The 14442-nt window shown below is 45.2% G+C and overlaps 1 protein-coding gene across 2 annotated transcripts in view; it reads left to right on the top strand.

Moving 5' to 3' along the window:
* The window catches only part of ca9 (carbonic anhydrase IX), a 92945-nt gene that overhangs the window by 46295 nt on the left and 32208 nt on the right, over positions 1-14442 (top strand). For both annotated transcript variants that reach the window (XM_067985046.1, XM_067985037.1), the window contains exons 6-8: positions 1454-1520; positions 7379-7536; positions 10830-10959. In XM_067985046.1, coding sequence (XP_067841147.1) covers positions 1454-1520; positions 7379-7536; positions 10830-10959 — 355 coding nt within the window. The remainder of the gene's footprint in view (positions 1-1453; positions 1521-7378; positions 7537-10829; positions 10960-14442) is intronic.

Raw genomic sequence — 14442 nt, 5'->3', positions numbered from 1 at the left:
GCTTTCTTTAAAATGTTAAGAGTCCAAGGTTTTCAAACCTTTTCTCAGTCCTCTGATACTGGGGATCAGCCTTGTGACCATTCTCTGCACTGCTTCTAGGGCTTAGATGTTTCCTTTGTGTCTCAGTAACTAACACTGAATGCAGCCACGCCAGAGCATTATACAACATCAGCATGATGGTCTCAGATTCATACGAGGTGATTCTGCGCTCCCAGTAGGAAGCTGAGCTCACAGGGAATGTGGGTCAGAGAATCAGACCTGCAATGTTGTAGCCCATACTCTGACCCTGTACTTCCTTCAGGTACAGTTCCCCACTGGATCACAGAATCAGCCCTATATATCTAGTATTTTTTCAATATAACTTAGCATTCTGTTGCTTTGTTAGTTGCTGCTTTGAAATGACTGGACGTGATTAGTGTTGAGTCTACTGTATGGGTGGGGTGGGGGGGAGGGGTTTGCACAAAGGGCCGAGTTCTTCAACGGCCGAACTTGAGGAGTGTATAAGCCTGCATTTTCAGAATGTAGACCACATCCCTGAGTCCTCGCAAGCAGTGAGGTACCTCGCGTGCCACGACACATGTCGGAGAATCACGGTCCCTCTGCTTTGTGCAAGACTCGGATAATCTAGCTGTAAAGTTTTATATTGAGTTACGTTGGTTTCCCGGAGGAGTCGTGACTACAGACTGGCATTAGCCCAGTCATATTTGTTTCCTTACCAGATATGGAGATAAAGCTAGAGACAGGAATGTTTCACTGCAACTACTTCCTACACTTAAAAGAGACAATTAAAAATTTGGAAAAAGTACTTGGAACTGAATCCTGTTCAGTCAAGTATAAGTGACGAGATATTCTTGTTCACAATTGTAAGGAATCTTACGACACCAGGTTATAGTCCAACAGTTTTATTTGAAAATCACAAGCTTTCGGAGGCTTTCTCCTTCGTCAGGTGAACGAAGGAGAAAGCCTCCGAAAGCTTGTGATTTTCAAATAAAACTGTTGGACTATAACCTGGTGTTGTAAGATTCCTCACATTTGTCCACCCCAGTCCATCACCGGCATCTCCACATCTTGTTCACAATGACATCACTGTATCTTGAGAAAAATATTAATTTGGTAATGCAGCTCATTTTTTTTACATACAACCTGCTCTTGATATATATTTTCTTACGCTTATCAGAAGTAAATTTTTCATAATATTTCTCCTGATTTGAGGCCACTTCACACAGTGAATTAACAAAATATGAAATCAAACTTAAAAGAAATAAAAAGACGTACATCAAGGAAAAGAAACCCTTTCATGTCTTTGCCGCTGGCACTACACTATGGTTTATTTTCTGTAAGATGTCAGTACCTGACATATATTATCTATTTAACTGATTAGAGCACAAAATAAAATTCTCACAGTGTCCTGTCTGCCAGAGTTTTACACAGTCTCAATGTGTTTATGTTGCAGGTTGGACCACAAGATAATGAAAATTATGATCACATTTTTGGTAAACTTCAAGACATTGCTGAAGAAGGTAATTGATTGTTTACACAATCGACCTATCATGTGTAAAATGAAAAATATTCATCTTCTTACATTGAGGAATGCAAATTCTACGTAGTTGGGATTATCTCTGTATTGTTGCCAAATTAGCAGGTCACATTGAGTTCAACTAATTCTAAGGTCATCAAAGCACCAACACCTTTTTTTGAAATCTTTTGAATGCAGATTCCTGGCAGTGACATGCCCTAATTTGTGCGTGCTGTTATTTAATCAAAAACATGAAAATTTAATTTCTCTTAGTTGGTGGCCTGTCACTGGGCCTGCCAGCAGGTTGTCCTGTCCCCACACTCTCCGTGTGTCTGCACCCAACTTTCCAACTCCTTCGGGTATATACAAAATGCAAAATACTGCAGATGCTGGAAATGTGAGGCAAAAGCAGAAAATGCTGGGAACACTCAGCAAGTCATGCAGCACCTGTGAGGAGAACAGACAATTTAATATTTCAGGTTTGGTCTCTTCCTCGGAACTGGAAGATAGTACAGATGAACAGCATCTTTAAAAGGAACAGAACGAGGGGAAAGGGGAGGGGGGAAAAAGCACAAATATGCATATAGGAAAATAAATGGAATGACCTACAAAGTGTTTAAGTGGAGAAAGATATTCAGCTATGTACTATCCAGAAAAAACAAGATCTATCTAGCCCAGCCAATTAACACCCTATCAGCCTCCTCCCAATCATCAGGTGCATCTGGGTCCTGGCCTAATTCCTGGCCCTTCTGGTGCATTCCTGCCGCTGTTACAGCGGGCGTGTGATGGAAGAGACACAGATTTTTAGCCAAGATATCTTTATGTTCTGCCACTGAGACCTTACTGCCATCACTTACCTAGTTCTGCCAACAATGGTCTTGCTGTTCCCATTCCCTCAGCACTTGTCACCCCAGGCCTTGCTGTTTGCTCTCCTGGGACATGTTGCTTTTCGGCTGGGTTTCCACGTGTTTCTGGTGCCCCTGCTCCCTTGGGCCTTGCTGCCAAGGCTTTTGTTGGCGGCTCTATCTGATCAATTATTGTGGAGTTAGTTCACATTAACTTATCAGAGGTATGTGATAACTTTAGAGGTGTGGGGTGCCATGCAGTGCCACCAGAAAACTAAGAACCAAAACGATTACGGAAATTCTTTAGCATTAGTCAGCAAAGGGAAGACAGCCAACTATGATAAAATCCATTCAGATTCAAGGCATAAATAACGTGCTGCAACTGAAAATTGCTCCATACAATTTTAGTCTATGATACCTACGTTGCAAATCTTTGGGACTCCGATTTTTCAATCAGTGTGGCTGTTTTTTTTCTGATTGGAAGGTTGGGTGCAGATCCATAATATCTGATGTTCACAATTTTCCCCTGTTCTGATTCTGCAATAGTGGTTTTAAACTGCCAGTTTTTAGATGAGAAATTAATAAATAATGATACATCAGATTTTCCGCTCATTTTACTCTGTTTCATTCACCCGCCCAGATAAACTGGGGTTGCTAGGTACTGAGTAGCAAATGGAAATTGGGTTTTAAAAGGCAGTCTATGGCAGCACCAATGTCTGATTCTGAAAAGCAAGTTACAGGGTGGTTCCCAACTGATCCTCTGCAGCCACGGTTCATGACACCTCTGTGCAGTCCATGAACATCTGCAAAGCACAGATGAACTGAGCTGCATGCCTCCACAAGAGTTATCATCAGGCATACCATTCTCATGTTAAAGGCACAGCCCATTGAATTTCCAGGATTATCGCTGTTTGGTGCACAACTTCACCCTGTAAGGTGGTATGGTCATGGAGGTCACAGAGGAGGAAGGGCCCCGGCTGCAGCAATTTGATCAGCAGAAAAGAATCCTTTGTCAGCTGCGAGAGAAATTCATGCAGCTCTTATACAGGGGCCTTTCTTGTCATTTTCAAATGGGCCCACTGTTGAAGAGGTCTCCAAGGCGATCATCTCAGGGGGAATGTAGGATCTGCAAGGACATATGTATGATGAGCGAGTGGGACTTAGTGCAAGATGGGATATATATGGCAGGTTAGATTTGGACAAGTTGGATTTTTCGGAGGGTGGAGGATGGGAAGCCAGTAAGGAGAGCATTGGAGGAATCAAATCTATAGGTGGCAAAAACATGGATAAGGGTTCAGTGTTGGGGGTAAAAACAGAAAATGCTGGAAAAGCTCAGCAAGTCAGGCAGCATCTGTAGAGAAAGAAACAGAGTTAACGTTTCAGGTCGACAACCTTTTGTCAAAACTGGAAGGTGTTAAAGAGTTAATGTTTTAGAGCAAGTACAGAGCCAGGGGAAGGGGGGTGGAGGAGAGGGGAGGAAAGAACAAAAGGGAGGGTCTCTGATAGGGTGGAGGGCAGGAGTGATTAAATGACAAAAGGGATGATGGTGCAAGTCAAGGAGGGTGGTAACGGGACAGGTTAAGAAACAAAATCGGTCGAGTTTTAGAAGAAATCTGATCAAATATGAGAAGGGAAACAGAAAGCAATAAAGGTGAACATGGTAAATGAGACAAAACGGAAATCCCGTCGGAGAGAAGGGCAGAACTTCTTCAAAGTGGGGCATTCCTGGAAGAGATGTGGCCGCGAATTAAACACTAAAGCAAAAGCAAAGTTTGCAGGCTTTCACCACCTCCTTTATGCTGGCAGGCCGTATTTAAAATCGACACCCTCGGATCTTCAGCAATCTAGTTTGTCTAGATTCACCATGCTAGGGAATCATATTGAGGCTAGCATAAAATAAGATTTCAACAACCTCATTATTGGAATATAGTCTGCTCCCACACAGACCTCTGTTCATGCTGAGAGAGTGACCAACAGCTGAAGGAATGGCAGCTCTGTCATGGCCTCCTGGTTAATTGTAGAGTCTGCAAGACCTCCTCAAACATGACAAGGTAGACATACTTTGACAAGTATACATGGTAGGGGTAACTCCTTCTTCAGTGCCTTGCTGTCCATGCCTCCTCTAATCCTCCTCTTCCTCCTCCAGAACTTGCAGTTGGATAGGGACACCCAGAGGTGTTATGTGGGCTTAGTATAATTACCCTTACTTTGGCAAACAACCACAGAAGCAGGCTGGGATACTGATTTAAGAAGGTGTAAAAGCAAAAAAAATAGGGGCATGATTTTGATTCTGAGTGGGAAGGGGGCGAGGGGGTCAAATTGTGGACAGGAAACCTGGAAGTACAGGGCATAGGTTGGCACAGGGCACGGGTTGGCAAGGGGGCATGGGATGGCACAGGGGTCACGGGGAAGTCAGTCATAGAGGGAGGGATCGGGGATCAGTCAAGAGGGGGGTTTTGGGATCGGGAGTCATCGGGGGGTCCGTGATCATTGGGGGTGGATCGGGGACGGGGTTCCGCGATCGTTGGTGGGGGGATCAGGGATCCGGGTCAGGGGTCCGCAATTGTTGGTGGGGGGGGCGGGGATCGGGTTCGGGGGTCTGCGATCGTTGGGCGGGGGTCGGGGATTTGGGTCGTGGGTCCGTGATCGTTGGGGGGGGGGGTCAGGGATTGGGGTCGGGGTTCCGCGATCGTTTGGGGGGAGGGCGGAGATCGGGGGCGCAGGTCCGCGATCATTGGGAGGTCGCTGCCAGAAAGGCACCTGCCTGTTAGTCTCGAGCCTTCTCACCTCCTTTCACGTGGCATGGAAGAGGAGGCCCGGGAATCCCGACCCCCCAGGGTTGAAATCGGAAACTGTGGGAAAATGGATGGTTGGAGGTGGGTTGGGGGTGGGTCTGAAATGGTTGCAATTTTGAATGCCCCCCACGTCCCCAACCCACCCGTTTTTCACTTTTAAAATCGTACCCTAGGAGTTTTATTGATGGCAAAGGTGATCATTTTTAAATCCATTAAGATTTCATATTTATTCTATCATATCTCTGAATAGCCCAGTACATGCACATATTTTTCATAATAAAAGCTATTAAACTGCATCAAAAATTTTCCATTAATTTCTAATTTAAGGCTATTGGCCATGAATTCCCATCATAACTTAGTTTTCAGCCATTCATACTGTTTCTCCAGAGGTTCTGCATATCTCTCACCAAAGTTACGCCTAGAGATCAGGCGAACCCCCATGGAAATTCAGGGCCATTATGTTGAAACTGTAAACTATTTGGTCATATCTGCACTGTATTTATTTCTGGAGCCAGCTATAGACTACCTGCTTTGATGCAATGGCTGCTTAGTCCCATAAACTTTCAGTGAGCCGCACTGTGTGGATGGGATAATTAGGATTGCCATCTTTTTCCAAGTCCAAAAATGAGCAAGAGGGTAAAATAATGTCCAGGTTACATTTTAGAACTTTCACTCAAAAAACTGACTGTCTGCCCTAAAACCTGGCCAAGTGGTCAGATAATGAGACTGAGAAATCCTGCCCGACAATGCACTACTTCCTATTTGGTTGAAGAAGCAGGAGTCCCTTGTGTTGTAGGTGTTAGAGTTAAGCGGGGCAAGCGGGTTCTAAATATACAGGATGTCTGACAGAGGAAACAGATTGGAGAGTGGGGAAAGTAAACTTGTTACTTTTTGTTTTGTGTACACACTGAAACACTGACACAGTTGCTGTGTCAGACATACATTTTTTGATAGTGTCACTCACGCTCCACTGCCTGTGATCAGCTTGCTGTGTGCTAAAAGCAGTTTGTTATTGAGTGCAGGGTAGTTAAGAATGCTGATGGTAAATTCCACATGTTACCTTTGACACAAATAGCCATGAGATGGGGCACTGAATTTCCATTAAGATCAACAGAACTTTTTCTTGTTCAGGTACATTTTGTTTGGTTTGTTGGTTCCTGACAAACTAACTGATGTGCAGCAGATATAAGGGCTTTTAAACAAAGGTTAGATACATTCATCCCAGCTAAATAAGGCTATAGTCAAAACTAACAGGTGCTGTTAGCTGTTAGTTCTGATGTAATATAAAGCATTGACAATGCTGTCCGCGTATATTTTTAAATCTCAATGGCTTTTCCTTGAAATACATCTTATTATTTTATCACATTATTTTCAACCTCTAGTCTTCCTGTGATGCAGATTCCCCAACCAAGAGGCCTGGCTGGAATTTTTTCCTGGCTCTTTGCCTATTCTGGTCTTTAGCCAGCTCTTATGAGGCATTGGGAGTGGTTTCAGGTGACTGGCCTCTGATTCTTCCTTCTTGTGGAGAAAGCAAGTGTCCCTCTATTTTCTGGCTGCTATGTCTCCTCCTCTAACTCCTGCACTTTACATGTTTTCTTTTCTTCCACTTAGTATTGCTTCTCTTTTTTTGTTCTTGGTCACTGTCTCTCCCATCCTCCCCTGAGCAATCTGTGTCACGCCCAATATTTTGGCCCGAAGCACGAGAACAGGAGTTCTCAAGGTACATCTGTGTTTAAATCTCAGGAGATATCTTCTCCCATTCAACACTCGGCACACCTGCTTATAAACCTTTCCATAACCTGGCAGGGATGAAATGTACATAAAGGTGTGAATTTTGGATGAAGTATGTTAACAGACCTGACTGATGTAGTTTATCTCATCAGATTGCATTTTGTAGTCCTATTACAAGTTTATTTCACACAATAAATCAATTTTAAAAAAAATTGTTATGACATTATTTTAAATCATTCTATTTTAGAATTTTTTCAAATTGATTTAAGTTCATTTGATGTGAATAATTTAAAAGCACTTCTAACATTGATTGATTTGAGATGGAAGGTTAGTAATCATTTAAAATGATTATGAAGACAAAATTACTGTGTATTAAAATAAAATCCTATCTTTGATTTGTCCTCGGATTGTACAGACAGTTTCTGACATTTAAATCTTTCTTGAAATGATCCCTGCACAGAACCCACTGTGTTGCTTTGATTCCATTTTAGGTAATAGTGTACACATTCCTGGTTTTGATATAACCACATTGTTACCCCGTCAGCTGCACCGTTTTTTCCGATATAGTGGATCTCTGACAACTCCACCCTGCTTTCAGACTGTCACCTGGACTATATTCAATGACACAATCCAAATTTCTCAAGCACAGGTATGTATACAGCTAATAGGCAATTGGGTGTTAGATTTCTAATAGTGAACCAGTGCCATCAGTGCATTTTATACTCAGGCAATAGTGAATGAGAAGATGTGTGCAAGTCGTGCATTCAGCAGCCCAGTGATCTGACACGAGCACTGCCTCATGTTAAAACAATCGGTGGTGTGGTTACAAATCAAGATGAGTACCTGCTTTCTTCTTCTTTATTATCTTTATATCCTGAAGTATTATTTTAAACATAGCTTAACAATAATAATAATTAATTTTAATATACTATTTAATACCATAATAATCAAATCGCAATGCATCGAACGCAACTACAGAGTGAATTTAACAGACTTCAGGTTTTATTAATACATGGCAGCCACCCCAATGAGTGAAAGTGCCCATTTATCACCAGTTTGTGCTAAACTGTGGGCAGTTTTGTGCTGTGAACCAGTCGTCACTAAGAACTGCAGCCAGATTGATAAAGCAGTTTTCACTTAGGAGCCTTTCATCCAAAAAAGGGAGCTTTTCATCCCAACAGTCTGGGTTGGATTCAAACCCATGACCCAGAAGTGGAACCTGATTTTCCAAAAGACTTATAATGATAATTAGATACACCAGCAGTGGACATATGCTTAAAGGAGGAGCCATTCTGCTGATGTATGTGTAAGGTTCATCAATAAGCAGTCTGAAAACTTATAGACACATCGGGCTCGATTTTCGGACCCCCGAGCCGGCGGGTTCGTGGCGGGGGGGCTCCGAAAATCGGGGATTCCCGGGGCGGGTCCAGAGCCCGGCTCCAACCCGCCCACTTCTGGGTTCTCCAGTGACGCGCATACATGCGTGCGCAGCCGCCACATGCCGATCTCCCGCCGGCAATTAAAGCCGGCGGGATCCCACTTAAACTAATTAAGTAGGTACTTCAGGTCATTTGCAGACCTGATTGACATGATATTTTAGATGGGGTGGGATTTTCCAATCAACTGAAACTGTTTCTTGTACTGGGGGAAACACTCCCAGTTGAATTGGACGTGTTGCAGCCATCAGCCTGTGGCAGCTGCAAAGGTCCATTTGACAGGTGGTGGGGGGAGACCCTCACTCATTGCAGGAGGCCACTCTGTCACTTTCGACAAAGTTTGGCCTCCACCATCCTCCTCCTAACAATAAAATTCACCAACTTGCACACTTAGCCCGGTGTTCAGACACATTTACCTACCTTGCGGACCCCCTCAAACGTACATCTTCCAGATGGGGGCCGCCGTAGCTGCAGTCATGACCTCCTCGGACGACGAACAGCATCACCAGCCTCGCCGGCCACGCCGTCCACCTCTGACACGTGGAGCTCCACAACACAGTGCTGTGACACATCCACCTGCACAGCAGGAGGGAGGGCAACCGCAGAGAGAGATGCGTCGCAGAGGGCACTACCCTCGCCACAGGGTCTACAGACCGAGGCTCAGCTTCCTGGACCTCTCTGAGCAGCAGTGCATATGGATGCTCAGAGTCACTCGGCATGTAGTCGTGGACATCTGCAGCCTCCTTCATGCCGAGCTGCTCCCTGCTGGCTCGAGTACCATCTTCTCACCTGTCGCTGTCAAAGTCACCACTGCCCTCAACAACTTCTCCTTCGCATCCTTCCAGGGTGCCACTGGGGACATCGCCGACGTCTCTCAGCCGTCTGCACAAAAGAGCCCTGCAAATACACCTACACCCACTCTGCAGTGACACAATGGGTGGCATCAGTTGTGGGTCTTCATTGTGATCCTCAGGAAAGGGCATTATTGCACAAACCAGACAAGATTTGCAAAGACGTGGCAGTAGTGGTGACAATATAATATGTAATGTGAGTTGATCAGAAATCAAATATAAGTAAAAACCATGACAAACCCTCAAACACCCTTGTGCATCCCCTTCATGCTCACGACACGTTTGCCTTACGCTTCCTACTGCACATATGTGATGCATGCCCTGTGGCTGCAGCACAGGTAGTGGCAGGTTGAGTGAGGCTGACCGTGAAAGAGATGCACGAGAGGGTGAGTATGAGATAGAGCCATGAGATTGTATGAGGATTGGATTGAATGGTAGTGGTGGGATGAGTACTGGCGAGGTGAGTAAGTGCAGGTAAGATGAGGATGAGCTTTGAGAGGGTGTGAGGAGTGACGTGCTAGAGTTGTGTTGGCAGTGCAGAAGGAGATGTGGGGTGGGGGCGGTGATGTGGCAGACGGAGTGTAGGGGAATGAGTAACTGTACTCACTTCGGCTGACCCACTTAGGTCATTGCAGCGCCTCCTGCACTGTATGCAGGTGCGCGATATGTTGGTGGTGCAGGTGACCTCCTCTGCCACCTGGAGCCAGGCCTCTGTGGTGGCAGAGGCAGGCCACTTCCTCCCATCCGCCGGGGAGAAGATCTCTGTCCTCCCCCTCCTCCTCACCCCATCCAGTAAGACCTGGAGTGAGCTGGGAGCAGCCTTCCCCCTGGGCTGCTCCATGCTGTAATTTTGCCTATTTTCTGCAGCATCAGTCAGTGAAGGACTGTCCCTTTAAATAGGGCTCCTCCAGCTGACAGCCTATGATGCACCTGCGCAGTCCGCCTGCTGCGTAGCTTTCCAGCGCGAAACCCGGAAGCACAGGTAAGTACCTTCAATTAAGCTGCGATTGCATGCGGAGCACCCAGAATTCACTGGGCGCGTTACCCACGCGCCCGGTCGACCCCTCGCTGCCAACCCGCCTCCCTCCTAATATTGGGTCCATGGAATCCATGATCTGATGATGTAGTCACACACTTGTCTGTACAAATCTGGCTCCTTTAAACTATATTGTTGATTCATTGAACATTAAGCCTAAGAAACAATCCATTATAGTGGTCATTACAATTATTTGGGAGAGAGGTCAGTGACCAGGGGGCATAGATTTAAAGTAATTGGTCGAAGGATTGGAGGGGAGCTGAGGAGAATTTTTTTCACCCAGAGGGTGTTGGGGGTCTGGAACTCACTGCCTGAAAGGGTGATGGAGGCAGAAGCCCTCATCGCATTTAAAAGGTGCTTGGATGTGCACTTGAAGTGCCGTAACCTACAGGGCTACGGACCAAGAGCTGGAAAGTGGGATGAAGCTGGATAGCTCTTTTTCAGCCAGTACGATGGGCCGAATGGCCTTCTTCTGTGCCGTAACTTTCTATGATTCTATAATTTATTGTTTCTATACATAGTTTACAAATTAATTTTCTGTTAATTTGTCTGAGAATGGTTACTGAAGCTCTAATTATTTGACAATGGTTACTGAAGCTCTACCCTATCCTTTCTTCAGCTGAACCAATTGGAGACCAGTTTAAAGACAGGCGATCACATGATGGATTCTAACTACAGACATGTCCAACCACTCAACGGAAGGACTGTGTTTGCTTCTTTTTCAGCAATGGCATCGTCACGGAGAATGGGTAAATAAATAACTAGCTAACGATTACGTCTTTTAGTTCTTCACCCCTTCGGTTTGTGTTTCAGCTCTGATCATTTACAGATCAGATGAGACTCACTCACTGGTTTCTGGGAGGAAAAACGATCTGAAAATACTGAATATGGAAATTAGTCACTAGGGAAAAAGAATCAGGAGCGATTTACTCCCAGCTGCCAATCTACAGTTATCTCTGACTCATTGGGGGGAGATTTTCTGAATGTGCTAATTGTGTAATGAAATCATAAACCCATTTAGAAGTTGCCTCAAATTTCAAGAGTTGAGGAAATGACAAATTCTTTGTGCTTCTGTTACAATTTGTCAGAGATTGGGAAAGATAGGGAATACCTGGTAATGTTTGTTATTCTTTTATTCAAATTCAGAAATATGATTTTATACAGAGTATGAGTAAATTCTGAACATTGCAAACCATTTTATATCAGTAAGCTGTAGGTGTGGTTTGTACACTTGAGTTACTGTTTAAAAGGAATACATAAAAAGAGTTTGTTTACCTGGGTATTATATGAGGGGATGAGTTAGAAACTGTAAATCTGTTAAATGGTTATTTTCATTATCAATCTTCTTCAGAATTTCAGAGCTTTTATTAGTACACCCAAAGGTTAATGTTAATCATTTTAGTCACTCAGTCATGAACAAAGTAATATTCTATCTTTATAAAACTCCCAAGCCTAATGAAAGAGTAAATAATGTGTGTATATTATGAACGGGTGAACAGATGTTCTATGTGATTTGTAGTTGTATTTACCTTTGTAACGATTAGTTCAAAATGTACCTTTTATTTTCAAAATGTACCTTTTATTTTTACATCTACCATTTTTGTTTCTTCTGGATCCCTGTCATCCCATGTGTTACTGTCATTCCCAGACTAAGAGAGGAAGCAAATAACCTCCTCCCAGTTTTCTATGCCATTCTGTAATAGGCCTTTAGAAAATACAATGGCTCCGGGGGCCTCACCTTTCAATTTTCCAGGTGGAAGTACACAACTTAATCTTGAACCAAAATCAGGAAAGAGTCTGCTGGAATGGCCATACAATTTCAGCCACATTGTGCTCATGAGCTCTCTCAGATATGGATTTTAACATTATGATATATAGAGAGACTGGGCGATTGTATGGGTTATAACACTCTGAGACCTAGATTTGAATCCAGCCCAAAATAATGCGATAAATGTCTCACTCTAATAGTTGCTAAAAAAGGTACCCGTTTTGGGTCTTTTAACAATCATTAAAGTGAGACATCAACTTATTATTTTGGCCGGATTCAAATTGAAGCCTTCTGAAAGGCCCCAAACCTTACCCAGTCTGTTAGGCCCTGATATTTATGGGGAGACGGGGAGAGTGCAGAGCAGGCTGAATATGGCCGGACTTCATTATCATTTTTTTGATTCGTTTCCCACCCAGCAGCGGCCAAATTGACAGCCTGGCCGGTAGCCGGGAGAGAAAACCAGCAGCAAGAGGCCAAAGACGCTTGGGGCCAATCCCCGGGAATCGTGAGGGGGGAAGGTCAGCGATCGCGGCAGAGTGGAGAGAAAGGCCATCGGGGCAGGGTGGAGAGAGAGGCCATCGGGGCAGGGTGGAGAGAGAGGGCATCGCGGCAGGGTGGAGAGAGAGGCCATCGCGACTGGGGGGGGGAGAGGGCATCGCGGCTGGGGGGAGAGAGTAGCCATCGGGGCTGGGGGGGGAAAGAGGCCATCGCGGCAGGGTAGAGAGAGAGATCATTGGGACTTGGGGGGGAGAGAGAGGCCATTGGGGTTTGGTGGGGGGAGGATGGCAAACACGGCAGGGGGAAGAGAGAGGCCGCGACCGCAGGGGAGAGGCAGAAGGCTTCCTTGAGGGTCCGGGGGTACACTCCGGGCCCATAAGAAGTGCTTGTGGAGCCAGCGGCTTCCGCCTCCCTTTCACTGCCGGGTTTCCTGAGCCCTGGGAAACCCATGCAGCAGCAGTGAATTTTAAACCGGACTCCCAATTGCACTGAGGGAGCCCACTTTAAATATGTTAATGAAGTGTCCCGCCTCTCCAAGGTGGGACACTCTGACGCCACAATATCCGCCGCCATATAAAAGACATGCATGGCGTGTTGGGGACATGTTCCCCATTTTTAAAGCTTTGATCTCCCACCGACCCTCTCTTGCCCATCATGGGGGGGTTAATATTGAGACCATAATCTTTCTGGAGGGGTTCAAATACTTTTCATCTGCAGACAGAATGGCAACATTGGGAGCTGAAAACTTGTACAGGCATTTTTCAATTTGGCTGGGAAGGGCCTCAGGACACCTCAGGCTAATGTTCCCAACTTTGGTTGGAGGCACTCCTGGAGGTTTGTTCGCAAGATGTTCTAACCACATGACATCTGATCATGTGACATCTGACCACGTGACATCTGAACTTCGCATCTCAGGCATGTATGACTTAAGCCCCGATTTTAACTTGGGGCGGGAGTCGTGAGGGGTGGGGGGTCCAGGTGGGTGGCTAACCTCCCGACCTCAGCAGGCCTCATCTGCATAGGCCCAGTCAGGTTCCCGTCTAAATCTGGCAGGAAGCAGCAACTGGCCAGTGGGCGAGGGTGGAATATTGGGCAGCAAGAGGCCGCCGCCGGGGACTGAAGGAACGGTCCCCGGCACTCAGGTAAGTCGCAGTGAGGGGGCTCAGGAGGGCCTTGCAACTGGAAGGGAGGGGAAGCCCGAGTCAGGGGAGGCCTAAACTTTCTTTGTGGGGCTGGAGGAGCACTCTTCTGGAAAGTCTTATGGCCCCAACTCCCCTTCCCGCTAGGTTGGCCTGGCAGGAAAGTGGCAACGACTTCCCCGTGGAGGCCTCTCGTTAAACTATCAGTCAGGCCCCAGTGACACAATCGGAGCCCGATCTGCATATTTAAAGAAGGACTCTGCCAATGGTCCTTCCCACTTGTTCAGAAGAGCCGAGTAAAATTGGAAGCTGCAGGACCTCGGTGGTTAAGTCTCTCGGGTGATTTAACCGCTGGGCGGGCGAACAGTTTATTTACAGTAGTAATAAAGGGAGATTGAATGATACATCAATCATTTAATTTTTGTTCCCATATTAAGGCATTATATCATTTCCACGCCCACTTTCCTAAATCATTTATTTACAGGTACAGTTTATTAAGGTGTGAATGAGAAAATGACCCATGATTCCTACACTTTTACAAAACTGTGACTCACAATCTATAATTTGTATAATACTTATAAGGGACCTGACCTTAACCTTGAAATAACTGGGTGTGTTGCCTGATTTACATACTGTGGTAACAGACTGTGCAAACTGTACTCTGTATCCCATCCTATATTGTACTTGTGTACAAAAAAAATCAGAAAATTCAAACATTTCACAATTCTTGGGTTAGGCTCCTAATCATTAAAGGAGCAGGTGACTCTCCATAGATTTACTATCACTGACCAGTATCTACTTGCACAGTACTTGCCTGGTTTTATCTT

The sequence above is a fragment of the Heptranchias perlo genome, chromosome 1 (genome assembly GCF_035084215.1).
Source record: "Heptranchias perlo isolate sHepPer1 chromosome 1, sHepPer1.hap1, whole genome shotgun sequence".
NCBI classification, from domain to species: domain Eukaryota; kingdom Metazoa; phylum Chordata; class Chondrichthyes; order Hexanchiformes; family Hexanchidae; genus Heptranchias; species Heptranchias perlo.
Note: the sequence above shows the minus strand (reverse complement) of the source record. Positions and strands in the feature narration are given on the sequence as shown.